The following is a 16,994-nucleotide window of genomic DNA, read 5'->3' as shown; positions in this document are numbered from 1 at the left end:
CTAGCCAGAGGTGTAAAATATTTATCAGAATAAAATTAACCGGCTGTTCCCCTCAGAAGAGATTCCAGGTAATCACTGATAGATCATGCCCAGAGACAGTGTGCATCTCTTCCCTGGTTGCATCTCTTCCCTGGCTGCCTTCGATTTGATCAGTCATGGTCCTCACAGCTACTAGGTTCTCTTACTCAAATGATGTTGTTTTTTACCCTAATGCCCATCACCCTCTTTATGCTTCATTTAGTGCCCCCACAGTATGGCCTACTCTCAACTCTTTCTCTGATCACCTTACAGTTATCTATGATAAGGCTACAAGTAGATACATAGTTGGGATTATAAACTAAAGATAGTATGTATTAACATTGTCAAGGATAACCCGGACATATAAGAATAACATGAAAATATCCAATTAATGTACCTTTCAATTCTCTTCTTGTTTTCTTCCATTTTTTGATTTGCTATATTTAACAAGAATTCAATATATTCCTCTGTCACCATCAGTTTTCCCTTATGGCTTAATGGAACTTCCAAGCCATGTGTACTCCGAACAGCCTACAAGAAAAAACAATTTAGATATGAGGACTTATACACTGGAGACACTGACGATACCTAAACAACAGTCTCAGTGAGAGCTGTGTATGAAACATAGTTTACTTCCATTAACTTTATGCTTTGATATAATTTAGCTGAACATGATTGAATCAAAGGAGATTAAAAAGATTTTCCCATCAGATAAAGTCATTCCTAAAGAAAAGTATTCTATACATCATCTTTCAGAGAAGGAATAATATCAGAGAATCCAATAACTTTTAACAGTTTCAATCTCACTCTAGCTTAGGAAGCTTTAATATATAATTTAAAGAAAATCAATAAGTGAAACTTTAAAAGATGCCTCAAGAGGAAACAGAAAAGGACTGGATGCCAGAGTCTCTCAGTGCTGCATGAACAGAATGTGGTTCAAGACTAAACAACGCCTCCTCTTTCAGACAAAGTGGCTGGCTTCTGAATGTTTTAGGGTTGCCAATCTTAGTAATCCTGTTGATGAAACAGTAAAATGCTTCAAGTACATCCAAATACTAGATATAGGTTAAGACAACAACAAAGACTCCATAAAAACAATTATGAGAAATAAAAATTCATTCAATGACTCTTTATTTAGCATCGACAATACTCTAGGCTACTTGGACAGTGTGAAGATACAGAATGAACGTAACATGGTCCCTGGCTTGAAAGCCCACACTCAGAACAGAAGATTAACTGGTGAACAAAGAACTACAATACAACATAGGCGCTATGACAAAAGAAACACACTTGCATGTAGAGGCATATATATGTACACATACAATGCAGAAGGAATGTGGAAGAGGCACAACGACTTGATTCTGATGACTCAGCTTTAAAAGAAAGGCACCATTTGAATTGAGATGTAAAAGAAGTATAATTTCACCAGACATGAAAACAGAGAGGCACGCATTCCATCTAGTGGCACAACTTATTGTAGGCACAAAGATATGAAAGAGCTCTATACCTTTGAGAAATAAGTAGCAGTGACGTATGGCTGCAGGATCAGTGTGCTAGCCGGAGACCAGCATAAATAAGCAGAAGAAAACATCTGAAAAAGGCTTAAAAACATCAGGAGACCCTGATTTTACTAAAAAGGGAATCTGGACAGTGTTGATTAGAGGCACTGAAGGAGAAGACCTTTAGTAGGGAAGACCAATCACAACTGTAAAAGCTGAGGTGAGGGATGAAGAGGGCTGACTAGGTAGTGGCACAGTCTGCAGTGTGGTCGGATGTGAGGAAAGAGAGGTAGAAATGACAGGACCTGTAACTAACTGAATAAGGAAGACACAGGGGAAGGTGAACAGACAGCTCTGCTATCACTTGAACCACCAGAGGCAGTGAGATGTGAGATGAAGATAGATGTAAACCATACTGTGGGCATTGATTTTCTATTTAGTCATGGTTTATGAGTGTCTTCTTTTGTAAGCCACCTCTATTTAGGAAATAGGCTATTTGTTGAAAATAGGAGAATTGAGGGAGCTAGAAAGGAGAGCAATCTGCAATCGCTTAAAACAAACAGTACATTCCATGCTAACAAATAAATACCACAGATCAGGAGAGGGCAAAATGATTTGATATTAAGTTGGCCAGTAAAGGACTTAAAAAGAATATGGAACTTAGAAGGGACCTTAAAGATCATCTAGACCAAGAGTCAGCAAACATTTTTCTGTTAAAAAACTGTAAATATTTTTGACTTTGCAAGCCATATAACATGTCAGAACTATTCAATTTTGCCACTGTAGCACAAAAGCTGCCTTAGACAATAATTTAACCAAATGGTTGTAGTGGAAGCTCATAGAGTATAGAAGTCTGTAGACTTCATGTCTTTGACTCCGCTATGTCATTGTTCTAATTAAGCTGACCCTTGACCATGTAGGACATGAGAGATAGAATCAAGGATTCAGCTAAAAGCAAGTGGAGAACAATATTATAATACAAGACCTCAAATGTAAATCTAAGCTCTGGACTTTGGCTTGCAAGAAGGAATAAGTTGTTAAAGATTTCTGAGCAAGAGAATGGTAGGGAGATTTGAGTAGAAAGTCACTAAAGACAGGTGTCTAACTGGAAGTCTAATTAGGTTATTTAGCAATCTGGAACATTTCACACTCAAAGAATTGCTTTTGGCAAGGGGCCGGCAGGTGGCATGGTGAAGGGCGCTGACCTCCTACATGGCTGGCTGTCTTTAGAGTCCTGGATCTGATGGTTTGCTTTCTCACTTTCCCTCTGTCTCTCCTGTCTCTCTTTCACTCTGTCCCTCTCTGGTCAAATTTAAATAAATAAATAAAGTTAAATTAAAAAAAATTCATAAAAAAAAATTGCTTTTACCAAAAGGTATCTTACCAACATAGTCTTGCCTCTCTTTCCTACTGTTATGCCAGAGTTCCTGAAACCAGAATCTATTGCCACTGAATGCTGTAAGAAAACAGAACTCGTTCAATTCTGATACTCTAATCAGATCATATCTTTAGCTCTGCAAACTATGCAAACAAATATAACTCCAAAATTTATTAGGTTTTTTTTTTTTGGCTATCCAATACAAACTCTGCTTAAAAGTGACCGATCAAATTTCTAGTAGAAATACTGGAATATCAACTTTGGAAGTATCATTGAGAAAGAGTAAAACTAGAATTCAATAAAACACAGAAACATCTAGCTAGTAGTTATTTCTACAAAGCACAAAATGACCAAAACCCCAATCATTCCTATAATTATATTATATAAAAGTAAACAAAGCAAACGAAATCTCTTTTAAACAAGTAAAATGTTTTCTCTTAGAACAGATACTACCTCAGTGCACTTTCTATCACTAAAAAAATAGTTGAAATAATCTGAGAAAAGCATATAAAGCACAAAATTTCTAATCTTATTGGATGACTTTGTATGTTATTTTATTAAAATCTAAATGTCAGAGAGCCCTGGGAATCAGACATGGGTCCCTTCTTTTCTCTAGCTAAGTTCTTTTAAAAATTTATTTATTTTTATTTATTTTTATTTTTTTGGAGAGGTTTTCGCTATAGGGCACGTGCACTCGCCAGACAGACAGAGAGAGACAGAGAGACAGAAAGTGAGAAATCACCCCCCCCCAGGGGGGGATGGTCACGCCACAATCCCTTCTCCTCCATTCTCCTCTCGGGATCTTGGGCACTCACACACACGTGCCCGGCGTGAGTTTTAAGCCACCGAGTCCGGGATGCAAACCACGGTCGACTACGTGGGAGTCCAATGACATAGCCATTATGCTAACTGCTGGTTCCCTCTAGCTGAGTTCTTAATCAGGAGTGACTTTTGTGCCACAGGGGACATTTGGCAACGTCTGAAGACATGTATATAATAGTTGTCACAATTGGGAGGGGGGAGGATACCACCAGCATGTAGTACGGTAGAGGCCAGGAATGTTGCTTAAATATTCCAGAGTGCAAAGGACAGCCCAGGACAAAGAACCATTTGGCCTAAAATATCAACAGTGCTGAGGTTAAGAAACCTTTTTCTAAGTACATGCTTTCCTTTTGAGATTTGTCCAGTTCCCTGGTTTTAAATGCTGATGAATCCCACTTCCAGTTCAGATCTCTACCCTGAAACTAGTTCTATCTTGTATGAATCTACTCCTCTCATTTCCAGTCTTTCTAGTCTCAGTATATAAGCTCCAACCTTGTCAGCCATGATGCTTTATATTCTGTCATCCCCTATTCCCAACTCCTACTGATTTGCAAGTGCACTAAAGCACACCTCAGATTCATCCTGCTCTCTCCCTACCCACTGCCTACTTAAGTTCAAGTCTGCATCCCCTCTCTCCTTGACTTCTGCAGAAGTCTCCCCATTAGTCTCTGCTCTTACTCTTGCCCTCCCCAAACCATTCTTACAGACTAACCACAGACAGATTTCAAACTTTGAGCCATGGTTTATGTTCTCTTTGACCTAACCTCTGCCTTCTTCTCCAACTTCAGCCGGCTTCCTTTCTGTTCTCAGGAACTCCAAACCCTTTCCTACACAGACCTCTTAACTTCTGCTGTGCCTCTGCCTAGACTACTCTTTCTTTGGTTGGTTTGCATTGCTCATCTTGCTTATAGTCAATACTATCTCCTCAAAAAAGGCCTCCTCTATCCACATTCTCCTTTTTTGAAAGTTTATTTCTTCCAAGAGTGAGAAAGAGAGAAAAACAGACAGAAATTCAGCCCCCAAAGAGGGCTACAACCCAGTCCCAGTTTCAGCCAGCCAGAATCAGAGGCACATGTGTACCTGTCTTACTCAGAAAGACCTCCAGACACAAACCAACAACTTTTCTATCTGGGTCAGTCTTACAGGTGTGCCACTGTCCCATCCCCTAACTACCCTCCTTAAAGTGCACCCTCCTCTCACTCTCTGGCCGAGTTCCAGGCTCATCATCTCCTTCACAGCATTAGGCACATGAGACATCTACTCATTGTCTGCCTCCCTCCCCTACAAAGCACATTTTATTTTAGCTCTTTAGGGGAAGGATACCATCTGTCTTTTTCTACCTTTCCCTAACTCTTAGTAGATTACCTGGTAGAATGCTGTGTGTGTGAAAAGAAAAAAAAAAAAAAGGTCATAAATAAGTGAATTGCTCAGTTCTTCTAATTCCACTGTAATTTGCTCCCACAGAGACTTTGGCTCAGAAGAAGAACATGGCTGAGCCGACTCAGGATCAAAACTCAGGAAATATATAGAGAAAAGGGACAGTTAAAGATGAGAAGCATCGGTGATGTGGTCTAATCTAAAAAAGACTAAAATAAAATTAAATCAAACTTCAGGAGTGGAGCAGGTATTGAAGCTGCGACCTGCTGTATTCTGAAACACTGTTTTATAGTCCCTCCAGATGCTCCTGTTCCTCAGGCCCCCTTCTCTTTTACTTATGTAATTTCCCCATAGGTGATTTTATCCAGGCTCATGGCTTTACATATTAGTTGTGTATTGGTGAATATGTATCTAATAAGATCTTTAGGGCAGAGGGCTACCATATTCCAACTGCTACTCAAATGGCTATTTTAAACTCTCATTTAAGAGTGGTTACAGACTGAATCATGTCTATAGGGTTTCAAAATTCCTATGTTGACACCACAATTCCTATTGTGACAGTATTTGGAGATAAGCCTTTAATGTAGCAATTAAGGTTAAATGAGGTCATAGGAGTGAGACTCTAGTCCAATAGGTCTGGTGTCCTCATAAGAGAAAGAAATACCAGTGATGTGATGCACAGAGAGAAGGCCTTGCGATGAGATGGGGAGAAGGCAGGCATCTACAAGCCAAGGAGGGGCCTGGGAAGAGAGAAGCCAACCCAGTTGGCACCTTTACCTTGGATTTCCAGCCTCTAGCCCCCAAACTGTGAGAAAATGAATTTCTGTTGTTTAAACAATCCAGTTTATTTCATTATGGCATCTCAAGAAGACAAAAACAGGTGCTTATTTAGACAAGTCACATTTAACATGACTCAGATCCTTGATTCCCACTCCCTCAATTTCCAGCACTCCCCATCTGTTTAAAAGACACTAGCACAGGGAACCAGCAGTTAGTGTAATGGCTATGTTGCTGGACTCCCACGTAGTCGACCGCGGTTTGTGTCCCGGACCCGATGGCTTAAAACTCACGCTGGGCGCGTGTGCGTGCGTGCCCAAGATCCCGAGAGGAGAATGGAGGAGAAGGGATTGTGGCGGGACCATCCCCCCTGGGGGGTGATTTCTCGCTTTCTGTCTCTATGTCTCTCTCTGTCTGTCTGGTGAGCGCACGCGCCCTACAGTGAAAATCTCTCCAAAAAAAAAAAGACACTAGCACACACGCAAATGCTAAGGCCAGACCTAAGGGTTATCCTGGATTCCTTTCCCCCACCTCCCTCAGGCTGTCTTTCCTAGGCTGTTGATTTGAACACTAAAATATATTTTAAATCCAACACCCTCTCCCCTTTTTTACCTACAGCCTCATCCCACCAGACCACTGAGACCTAGAGGATCTTCATACAGCAGTCCTTTCCCTATGCTGCAGCAGAACTCAAACCTGACCAAGTCACCCCTTGCTCAAATCCTTGTTTATCATTATGCTTTCAACAACTCTTCCTTGTACCCAGAAAGCAATCCAAACTCTTGAGTCTCATCAATAAAGTCCTAAATAGCCTCCCTCTCCCAACTTCTCTCTTTCCACTCTCCCCTTTAGACCTATTGTTCTTTCTACTCCATGAACACATCAAGCTCTTTCTTGCTTTAGAAACTTCATATATCACTTTCCATCTGCCTATAATGTTCATTTCCCCTAGATGCATGCCCAGCTCTTTCTGTTCGTGTAAATCTAAACTTAAAGAAATCTCTTCAGAAAAGCCTGTCCTAAAGTAGGTTGCCCTTGGGAACCAGCAGTTAGTGTAATGGCTATGTCACTGGACTCCCACATAGTCGACCGCGGGTCGCATCCTGGACCTGGTGGCTTAAAACTCACGCCCGGCGCGCGTGCATGCGTGCCCAAGATCCCAAGAGGAGAATGGAGGAGAAGGGAGTGTGGCGTGACCATCCCCCCTGGGAGGTGATTTCTCGCTTTCTGTCTCTATGTCTCTCTCTGTCTGGTGAGAGCACGTGTCCTATAGCAAAAACCTCTCAAAAAAAAAGAAAAAAGAAAAAAAAAGTAGGTTGCCCTTTGCACTATTCACTATTGTCAGCTTGTTTTTTTTTTTTTTCTTTACTAGATTATTTTGCAACTTGTAGTTATTTTCTGTAGCTGCCTGTTCTCTGGTTTGTTTTTGCTGTCTACCAGCCTTGAAGAAGAAACCAAGACAATCTTTCATCTTCTTTATCACTATACCCCTAGTGCCTGATACTTTGAGATTTAATGTATTTTTGTTGAATGAATGCTTACAATACAATTGTATACATAAACATACAATAGTTATAAAAATGACCAGGGAGATAAAACGGAATCAACAAGTAGAACTAAACAGATGTTTACCCAACACTCACTTAAAATGAGAAAAATAAAACATTCTCTATAACATTTAATTTTACTCATAGTTCCATGGTATTTTTTTTCCTAAAAGCTCAGCAAGGAAAACAAAAACATACAATGTTGAAATAAAATTTATAAATATAATGAATATGCCAAAAGTTCAGGGAAAATGCATACTGTGAAAACGTGGACACAGATTTCAAAAATTTTTTACACCTAAATAAACTTATCTCTTTTTTTTGGAGAGGATTTTGCTATAGGGCACGTGCACTCGCCAGAGAGACAGAGAGACAGAAAGTGAGAAATCACTCCCCCCGGGGGGATGGCCAGGCTGCAATCCCTTCTCCTCCATTCTCCTCTCGGGATCTTGGGCATACACGCACACACTCCCGGGGTGAGTATAAGCCCCCGGGTCCAGGATTAGAACCACGGTGGACTACATAGGAGTTCAGCGACATAGCCATTACCCTAACTGCTGGTCCCCTAAATAAAGTTATCTTAATTTCATTTTTCTGGGAACTTTCTGAACTTCCCTCTATGAATATTTAAGGAAGAAAACAGGAGACACAATCTGAATGTTATATTTTGCTAATAAATATTAGGCACTTACTTTTTTCTATTATTAAAAATAAATAGATCAGAGATATAACTAAATAACTAGTTTGACAAACAAATATTGCATTCATTTATTTTATAGGAGACTTAAGGCTTAAAATTAAATCTACCCACACACTTATAAGTTCCTATTTAATCACAGAATTTTACCAGAATTTGTGCATCCTGCAACTGTCGACATTGCACATGAAGAACAAATGGTTCAAATTTCAAAACAGCATCACCGTTTGCCTTCTTCAGAGCTAGGATCTAAATGGGCGATAAATGACAGTATCAGATACAGCTACATGATCCTGCTCCTTGCTGATCCCCCACTTCATACTTCATTTTTTCCTAGAAACTTTCAGACTCTCTCAGCACACTTCTGTAGTGACTCTCCCCTTTGCTTTCTTGGTCTTCTTTCACCCAAAACTTATTTATTTGCTTTTTCTCTTAAACTATGCTAGGATGGCTGTTTAAATTCTTTTTGTACGAGACATACGTAATGTGAGAGATGGTTCAAGGTAGCCTGCTGCCTCTCCTGTGTTCCTAAGAACCTTATGCATGTGCAGGACGCCTTCTGTATTGAGCACCGGTCTCACCAGAAGTACTGGGAAGCTTGTATAGTGCACAGCATTCAAAGAGCTCAGCACAGAGCCAGGATATTCCTCTTCCCTCCTTACTGGGTATGTAAACTTTCCTTGGAATCACTTAACTATGTGTGTATCACCAGCCTTAGGTAATATCCCTAGCTTTCTATATTTCAGACCCCACGGAGCAAAGGTTGAGTTCCTTCAACAAGAGAATAAATTGGAATGTGCGCAGCCACGATGTCTGAGTTAGCTGTGGAAGAGAACTGCTAGGCACGGAGACTGACATACTGCAAGGGGTGGGATCTTATGTTCTGTCTCTCTCCTCCTGCTGTAAGTAAACCACTTGAGCCTCGTGTGTGCACTGTCTAATCTTAGTCACCCTGAGTCATGCACTGGTTTCTTCCCAGGTGGCACTCACCTGTTTTTTGACTTCAGCTGTATTCATGTTATAGTCTATACTGAGGCACAGTATGACCACCTCGTTAAACATCAGTTTATGTCTGAGCTAGAATTTATGTTAAGACAGTTATTATTTCTGTCTGCCTAGTGTCCTTAAGCATTTCCCCTCCTTTACACTCTTCGATTCTGGTGGAACTATCAGTCACAACACTGTTATGCGCTATTCTCTGTATTATCTCAGAGGCTCCCAGTGCCTGTTTTTGATCAAGGACATTATTCCACTCCACTAGCAAAAATAACTGATCTAAGGAGGAAAACATGTAATCCATACAGGACGACTCAGAGTCATGCTCTGGGACTGAAACATGAATGTCAGGAAAAAGAATCCTTTCAGTTGGAACTGCTTGCAGCTTCCATTTCTGCCACAAAGATCATTTGCAGCAGGACAGGGGAAGAGAAAAGATGCAGAGAACCAGTACTCACAGACAAAGCTGGAGTGAGCACCCTGCAGACCATATTTTAAACCACCGAACTACAAACTGCTACTCAAACCAGTAATCCCCGATTGTAGCTCCACCCTTGCCCTTTCCAGTTAAATAAATGACCTTTTTTTTGGTGAAGACAGAATTAGACTATGAATTTGCTGGAAATGAAAAGTGCTTGTCTAATACAAACTTGAACTCATCTAAATACTTTTACTTACGACACTAAATAACCCAGCACATATATTAAGATTTTCAAGAAGCAATCCAGGTAAGTAATGCATAATTTTTTACTTGGAGCTGGTAATGCACAGATAGTGCTAATCCCCTTCTCGTCCTATAATTTGTTCCACGTTACAGAGCTATCAAATGGCTGAACTGAAATTCAAAATTTGGATCTAATATGTGTCCAACGCTCAAGAACTTTTTGCTATGTCCAAGAGGACATGTTTTGTTAAGCGGCAGTAAATAATGCTCTCATACAGATTTATACTTTTTATAGTTCTATTTCCTACAACCTGAAAAGCCATGGTAATGGAAGCTCTCTAGACTTTATAAGCTTCAGTCATTATAATTATGCACATAAATCACCTTGAATTTTCTATTTTGTCATATGTATTTACAGTAACTGAATTTAAAATTTTATTTATAAATTTATATAAAAACTTACCACATCGTCTTTTACACAAGGTTTGTGTGTGACCAGGAGCCAGCAACGGTTTTGTTTTTGAACTGCAAAACCATTTATATCCTAAAATAACAAACATAATTAAATTTAATCATGTGTTCGCTACAATAGTAAGTACAATGCATAGCATATTGTAGGTTTTCTTAAATTAATAATTCCAAATCTTTTTTATTTAAAGAATTCTTTATTTAGAAGAATTATTTTATTCACCTTTATTAATATTGTTTTCCAATTTGATCAGAGAGATAGACAAAGCAAGAGAGAGGTAAAGTGAGAAAGCAAGCCACCAGGTCCAAGACTTGAACCATACTCAGCCATGTGGGAGTCCCATACCTTTAACCACCATGCCACCTTCTGGCCCCAATAATCCCAAATCTTGATGTTAAGTATTACTATAAACAATTCAATATATATCTGAATAAAGTTAACCTAAACAGAAACAAACCCAAATACTTTGAGATGGAAAAAAAATTTTTGAAAGGTAAAGTTACTTAATAAGTATTTTCTGAAATGTGGCCATGATTTTGTGAGGAGAAAAGAGATTATTACAAAGATTGTACATTATCATTACCTGAATTATACTGTTTTATTTGGCCTGCACAGTACTAGGGGGGACCCCAAAAAACTGAATTCCCTTTGTGGGACAGCATTGTGCCAATCCCATTCTTTTCTGACACCTGCACAATATTTGCCTGGTCTCTTTAGACATAAATTTGTAACCTCTGGATTAAACTTTATATGCAGTCCCAACAAAAGGAGCTAGGAGTAAAAGGTCAAATTTCAAGAAGGCAAAGATTTTATCATTGACTTAAACTGAACAAATGCTCACTTGCAAAGGTCTGTTAGAGGAGCTATGTCTCAGGTAAGCAGAGATGAGGGAAATATTTCAGGAAAAACATGAGTAAAGGCAAAAGTTGATGAATACATGATGAGAAAATGTTCAGTTTTAGTAGCTAGAGATGAAGTAAAGTGGTAGAAAATCAAGTTGAAATATATACTAAGAGTAGGGGCCAGTGCAGTGGTAACAAGACTGGACCCGTATGAGAGAGGTCCTGGGTTCACATTTGGGACCTCCCTGAGCACACCAAGCACATGTGTGCATGCCTGTGATCTAGGTGGGCTGAGACTGCGGTGGACTGTGGTATGACGATCCTGTTGGAGTGCCCCCTCTCCTCTCTCTCTTAGCCCTCCTTTCTCTCTCTTTTTCTCTCTCATGGGGAAAAAAAAACATATTAAAAAAAAGCATACTAGAGTAGGGGTTTGAATTTTCTGATGTAGAAAAATATGTAATGAAAGGTTTCAGATGATAAGCAGAGCTGTGCTTTAGAAAGACAAATCCATAAACAGTGTTTAACAAGATCTGGAGGAAATCAGTATAACTGTGAGTCCCTTTATGATGGGCTACATTCTGAGAAATGTGTACCTAAGTGCTTTCATCCTTGCGTGACCATCAGTCTACCCATCACAAACATCATTAAGTGTACTTATGTGTATTTATGTAAACCATGTGGTACAGTCAACTGTGTACCTAGGTTTTTTTGTTTATGGTATAGCCCATTGCTCCTCAGCTACAAACCTGCACAGCCTGTTACGGTAATGAATACTGTATAGAACTGTAACAGAATGGTATCTGTTTCTAAACATAGAAAAGGTACAGTCAAAATAGAGTGTAAGATATAAAAACTTGTACACTCCCATAGCGCATTTACCGTGAATGGAGCTCATAGGACTGGAAGTTGCTCTAGGTGAGTGAGTGAGTGAATGGTGAAAGAATGTGAAGGCTCACGTCTCTTAGGCTTAGGTACACTGCAGACTTTACAAACACTTAGGCCATATTCCATTTATAAGAAAAACATTTTTCTTTAATTATAAATTAACTTTAGCATGCTGTAACTTAACTTCATAAACTTTTAACTTGTTTGACTTTCAAACTCTTATAAAAACACATAGCTTAGGGACCAGCAGTTGGCACAATGGCTACATCGCTGGACTCCCATGTAACTGACTGCAGTTTGAGCATCGGACCTGGTGACTTAAACTCACGCCAGGTGCATGTGCGTGCATGCCCAAGATCCGGAGAGGAGAGAAGGGAGGAGAAGGGATTCTGGTGTGGCCACTCCCCCTGGGGGGTGATTTCTCATCTTCTGTTTCTCTTTCTGGCGAGTGCACACGCCTTATAGCAAAAATCTCTCAAAAACAAAAAAAAAGGTAAAAACACATAGCTTAAAAAATTGGACAGTTTTACAAAAATATTTTTTGTTTATATCCTTATTCCAGAAGTTTTTTCATTTAATTTTTAAAAACTTTTGAAACTTTTTCATTAAAAACTCAAGCACACTCACACACATTAGCATAGGTCTATAATGGGCAGAGTCATCAGTATCACTGTCTTCTACCTCCACATAAACACTGGAAAGTTCAGGATAAATGAAACGACACAAGAGTATATCAAGCACAAGAGAACACTGTGTAATTCAGAGATGGTAAACATGTTTCTTTTTTAATAGGTAAGACTATACTCTAAAGTAATAATAAAAATATATAGTATAATACATAAAGCAGTAACAGTCATTTATTTTTATGAAATATTAGGTACTGTACACAATTATATATACTGTTTTTACAGAACTGGCAGTGTGATAGGTTTGTTTACATCAGCGTCACCACAAACACATTGAGTATGTTGTGCTGTGATGTTAGGAGGGCTATGATGTCACTAGGCAATAGGAATTTTTCAGCTTCAGAATAATCTTATGGGACCACTGTGATACATGACGTCCATCTTTGACCAAAATGTGGTGTGGTATGCATAACTGTATGGTAGTTCAGTGATTTGTTAGGAAACCACTGCAGAAATTCAAGTGATATACATTAGTAGAAATGGGAGGACAGAAAATATGTGGGCAAGACTGCCAATGCTCTGAAAGGAACAGAAGCAATATAAAAACGAACAGGCCCTGCTAACTTAAGAGACCAGCAATCGATCAATAATTGATCTAAGGAATGAGCCTATGAGCTATGAAAATACTTGTTGTTCATGTCTGATTTCAATACTCATAACAAAATCAATACATAGCCAAGTTCTACAGTGCACTTAACAAGAACCAGGAAAATGTATATTTCAGATAAATTATCCCATATCCTACAAAGCAGGTATTCTTTGTTATCCTTAATTCATGCTTCAGGAAGAGACTGAGCTTAGAGTATTTTTCCTAAGGTCACGTAGTCAACAATTCCGGTAATAGCTTTAGAATCTAATACTATCACTGTAAAGCTAAGGGCTTGACCACTATTTTATTCTCATACTTAAACCCTGAGAAAAAATTTCCAGAGCTGTAATAACGGAGTGGGCCACTAGGAGGCAGGGAACTCCGTAACCCTGATAACGTTCAATCTCTTGTAAACAGCAATTTGGCAAAACAGTTGAAGACAGTACTCCAGTGTTCAATAATAGGTCACAAGGCTAGAAAGTCTTATAATTCCTTTAATATTCGTAAAACCAAATTCTTTAATCCTTGCCACTCAAGATAGTTCCCAGACCGTCAGTTTTAGCATTGCTTCAAGACTTCTTAGAAATCCACGCTACCAGGCCCCACCCTTGACCTACACAATCAGAACCTGTATGTTGAAAGAACCTTAAGTGATCAAAAGATTGAAATTTTAGAAGCACTAGTCTAATTCACCCTATGTTTCTTTGGTAAAGAAACTGAGACCATCCCCCAAAGGGACAAACGCAGAAGGCTAGACTGGGTGTTACACTGAATGGGAATAGAGCTCCCAAACTTGTGAACTGTTTCTAAACATAGAAAAGGTACAGTCAAAATAGAGTGTAAGATATAAAAACTTGTACACTCCCATAGCGCATTTACCGTGAATGGAGCTCATAGGACTGGAAGTTGCTCTAGGTGAGTGAGTGAGTGAATGGTGAAAGAATGTGAAGGCTCACGTCTCTTAGGCTTAGGTACACTGCAGACTTTACAAACACTTAGGCCATATTCCATTTATAAGAAAAACATTTTTCTTTAATTATAAATTAACTTTAGCATGCTGTAACTTAACTTCATAAACTTTTAACTTGTTTGACTTTCAAACTCTTATAAAAACACATAGCTTAGGGACCAGCAGTTGGCACAATGGCTACATCGCTGGACTCCCATGTAACTGACTGCAGTTTGAGCATCGGACCTGGTGACTTAAACTCACGCCAGGTGCATGTGCGTGCATGCCCAAGATCCGGAGAGGAGAGAAGGGAGGAGAAGGGATTCTGGTGTGGCCATTCCCCCTGGGGGGTGATTTCTCATTTTCTGTTTCTCTTTCTGGCGAGTGCACACGCCTTATAGCAAAAATCTCTCAAAAACAAAAAAAAAGGTAAAAACACATAGCTTAAAAAATTGGACAGTTTTACAAAAATATTTTTTGTTTATATCCTTATTCCAGAAGTTTTTTCATTTAATTTTTAAAAACTTTTGAAACTTTTTCATTAAAAACTCAAGCACACTCACACACATTAGCATAGGTCTATAATGGGCAGAGTCATCAGTATCACTGTCTTCTACCTCCACATAAACACTGGAAAGTTCAGGATAAATGAAACGACACAAGAGTATATCAAGCACAAGAGAACACTGTGTAATCCAGAGATGGTAAACATGTTTCTTTTTTAATAGGTAAGACTATACTCTAAAGTAATAATAAAAATATATAGTATAATACATAAAGCAGTAACAGTCATTTATTTTTATGAAATATTAGGTACTGTACACAATTATATATACTGTTTTTACAGAACTGGCAGTGTGATAGGTTTGTTTACATCAGCGTCACCACAAACACATTGAGTATGTTGTGCTGTGATGTTAGGAGGGCTATGATGTCACTAGGCAATAGGAATTTTTCAGCTTCAGAATAATCTTATGGGACCACTGTGATACATGACGTCCATCTTTGACCAAAATGTGGTGTGGTATGCATAACTGTATGGTAGTTCAGTGATTTGTTAGGAAACCACTGCAGAAATTCAAGTGATATACATTAGTAGAAATGGGAGGACAGAAAATATGTGGGCAAGACTGCCAATGCTCTGAAAGGAACAGAAGCAATATAAAAACGAACAGGCCCTGCTAACTTAAGAGACCAGCAATCGATCAATAATTGATCTAAGGAATGAGCCTATGAGCTATGAAAATACTTGTTGTTCATGTCTGATTTCAATACTCATAACAAAATCAATACATAGCCAAGTTCTACAGTGCACTTAACAAGAACCAGGAAAATGTATATTTCAGATAAATTATCCCATATCCTACAAAGCAGGTATTCTTTGTTATCCTTAATTCATGCTTCAGGAAGAGACTGAGCTTAGAGTATTTTTCCTAAGGTCACGTAGTCAACAATTCCGGTAATAGCTTTAGAATCTAATACTATCACTGTAAAGCTAAGGGCTTGACCACTATTTTATTCTCATACTTAAACCCTGAGAAAAAATTTCCAGAGCTGTAATAACGGAGTGGGCCACTAGGAGGCAGGGAACTCCGTAACCCTGATAACGTTCAATCTCTTGTAAACAGCAATTTGGCAAAACAGTTGAAGACAGTACTCCAGTGTTCAATAATAGGTCACAAGGCTAGAAAGTCTTATAATTCCTTTAATATTCGTAAAACCAAATTCTTTAATCCTTGCCACTCAAGATAGTTCCCAGACCGTCAGTTTTAGCATTGCTTCAAGACTTCTTAGAAATCCACGCTACCAGGCCCCACCCTTGACCTACACAATCAGAACCTGTATGTTGAAAGAACCTTAAGTGATCAAAAGATTGAAATTTTAGAAGCACTAGTCTAATTCACCCTATGTTTCTTTGGTAAAGAAACTGAGACCATCCCCCAAAGGGACAAACGCAGAAGGCTAGACTGGGTGTTACACTGAATGGGAATAGAGCTCCCAAACTTGTGAACTAAGGGGCAAGCGCTGGAGGGCAGAAAGGGGCCTCACCCCATCGAGGAGGACGATGCGGCCCGCGCAGGAGCTAGTGGTGAAAAACTGTTCTCGCGCGTTCAGGAGCTGCACGAGCTCTACCACGTCCTCGTCCACACTGCCCTTCCGGCTGAGGTCCGCTCTGCTTAAACACTGCGCCTTCCACCTCCCAAATTCTGCGTTATGATCCATACGGTGTAGCATTTGAGCTGTCTACGCTCCAACTTCACGCTAGCCCGGCCTCTCTCTGGGGGCAGCCATATTGAAGCGTGCGGTGGCCGAAGAGGCCCAAACTTGCTCATCGTTCCGAACGCGAGAGATTTTCGTGCTTTTTCATGAGGGCGGGGATAGGCAGGCGGGCAGGCGAGGCGGAGCCTGCAAAAGTTGACCAGGGCCCGCCCCGCCTCCTCCCTCAGTTGAATCTGGTTGACCTCGCACTTTGGTAACTTCAGTAGAGCCCGGTAAGTAGTTTTTAAAAGCCCACCCCCACTCCCCTAGTTCTTCAGGCGGCAAATCTCTCAGCCAGGGTCCAAATAGAATCGAATTGGGTTTTTTCTGCACTCCTTTCCTTCCCTCTGTCTTCCTCGAGAAGCAGCGCAGGAGGAGCTGGAGACCGAAGGCATTCCCCCCTACAGCTGCTGCTCCTAGGCTCCCAGGCCTGGTCTCCGGTAGGATCTGCGGGACCCCCGGGCGCCCTTTGGCACCTCCTCACCCCTGCACCCCGGCTGGCCACAGCTGGATTTTGCTTGCGGCGGGTGCCTGCGCTTG

General features: G+C 40.0%; 2 protein-coding genes across 5 annotated transcripts in view; one reads left to right on the top strand and one right to left on the bottom strand.

The window, feature by feature from the left end:
- TYW3 (tRNA-yW synthesizing protein 3 homolog) overlaps positions 1–16,566 on the bottom strand; it is a 33,147-nt gene extending 16,581 nt beyond the window's left edge. The window contains exons 1-5 of one of the 3 annotated variants that reach the window (XR_001370200.2): positions 16,245–16,566; positions 10,239–10,319; positions 8,266–8,364; positions 2,902–2,973; positions 416–549 (exon numbers count right to left, since the gene is read on the bottom strand). Coding sequence is in view for 2 of the 3 variants with exons in the window: in XM_006146041.3 (XP_006146103.1) it covers positions 416–549; positions 2,902–2,973; positions 8,266–8,364; positions 10,239–10,319; positions 16,245–16,430 (572 nt within the window). In the remaining variant the exon portion in view is untranslated. The remainder of the gene's footprint in view (positions 1–415; positions 550–2,901; positions 2,974–8,265; positions 8,365–10,238; positions 10,320–16,244) is intronic. The other 2 variants (XM_006146041.3, XM_006146042.3) reach the window with 2 other exon arrangements.
- Positions 16,567–16,585: 19 nt separating this feature from the next.
- The window catches only part of CRYZ (crystallin zeta), a 34,667-nt gene continuing 34,258 nt past the window's right edge, over positions 16,586–16,994 (top strand). The window contains exon 1 of one of the 2 annotated variants that reach the window (XM_006146039.3): positions 16,586–16,687. The gene's annotated coding sequence lies outside the window, so the exon portion shown is untranslated. Of the gene's footprint in view, positions 16,688–16,763; positions 16,895–16,994 lie in introns of those variants that run through there. The other variant, XM_006146040.3, reaches the window with a different exon arrangement.

Source organism: Tupaia chinensis, unplaced genomic scaffold (genome assembly GCF_000334495.1).
Source record: "Tupaia chinensis unplaced genomic scaffold, TupChi_1.0 Scaffold000164_1, whole genome shotgun sequence".
NCBI classification, from domain to species: domain Eukaryota; kingdom Metazoa; phylum Chordata; class Mammalia; order Scandentia; family Tupaiidae; genus Tupaia; species Tupaia belangeri.
The sequence above is the reverse complement of the archived record's forward strand: the minus strand, read 5'-3'. Positions and strand labels throughout refer to the sequence as shown.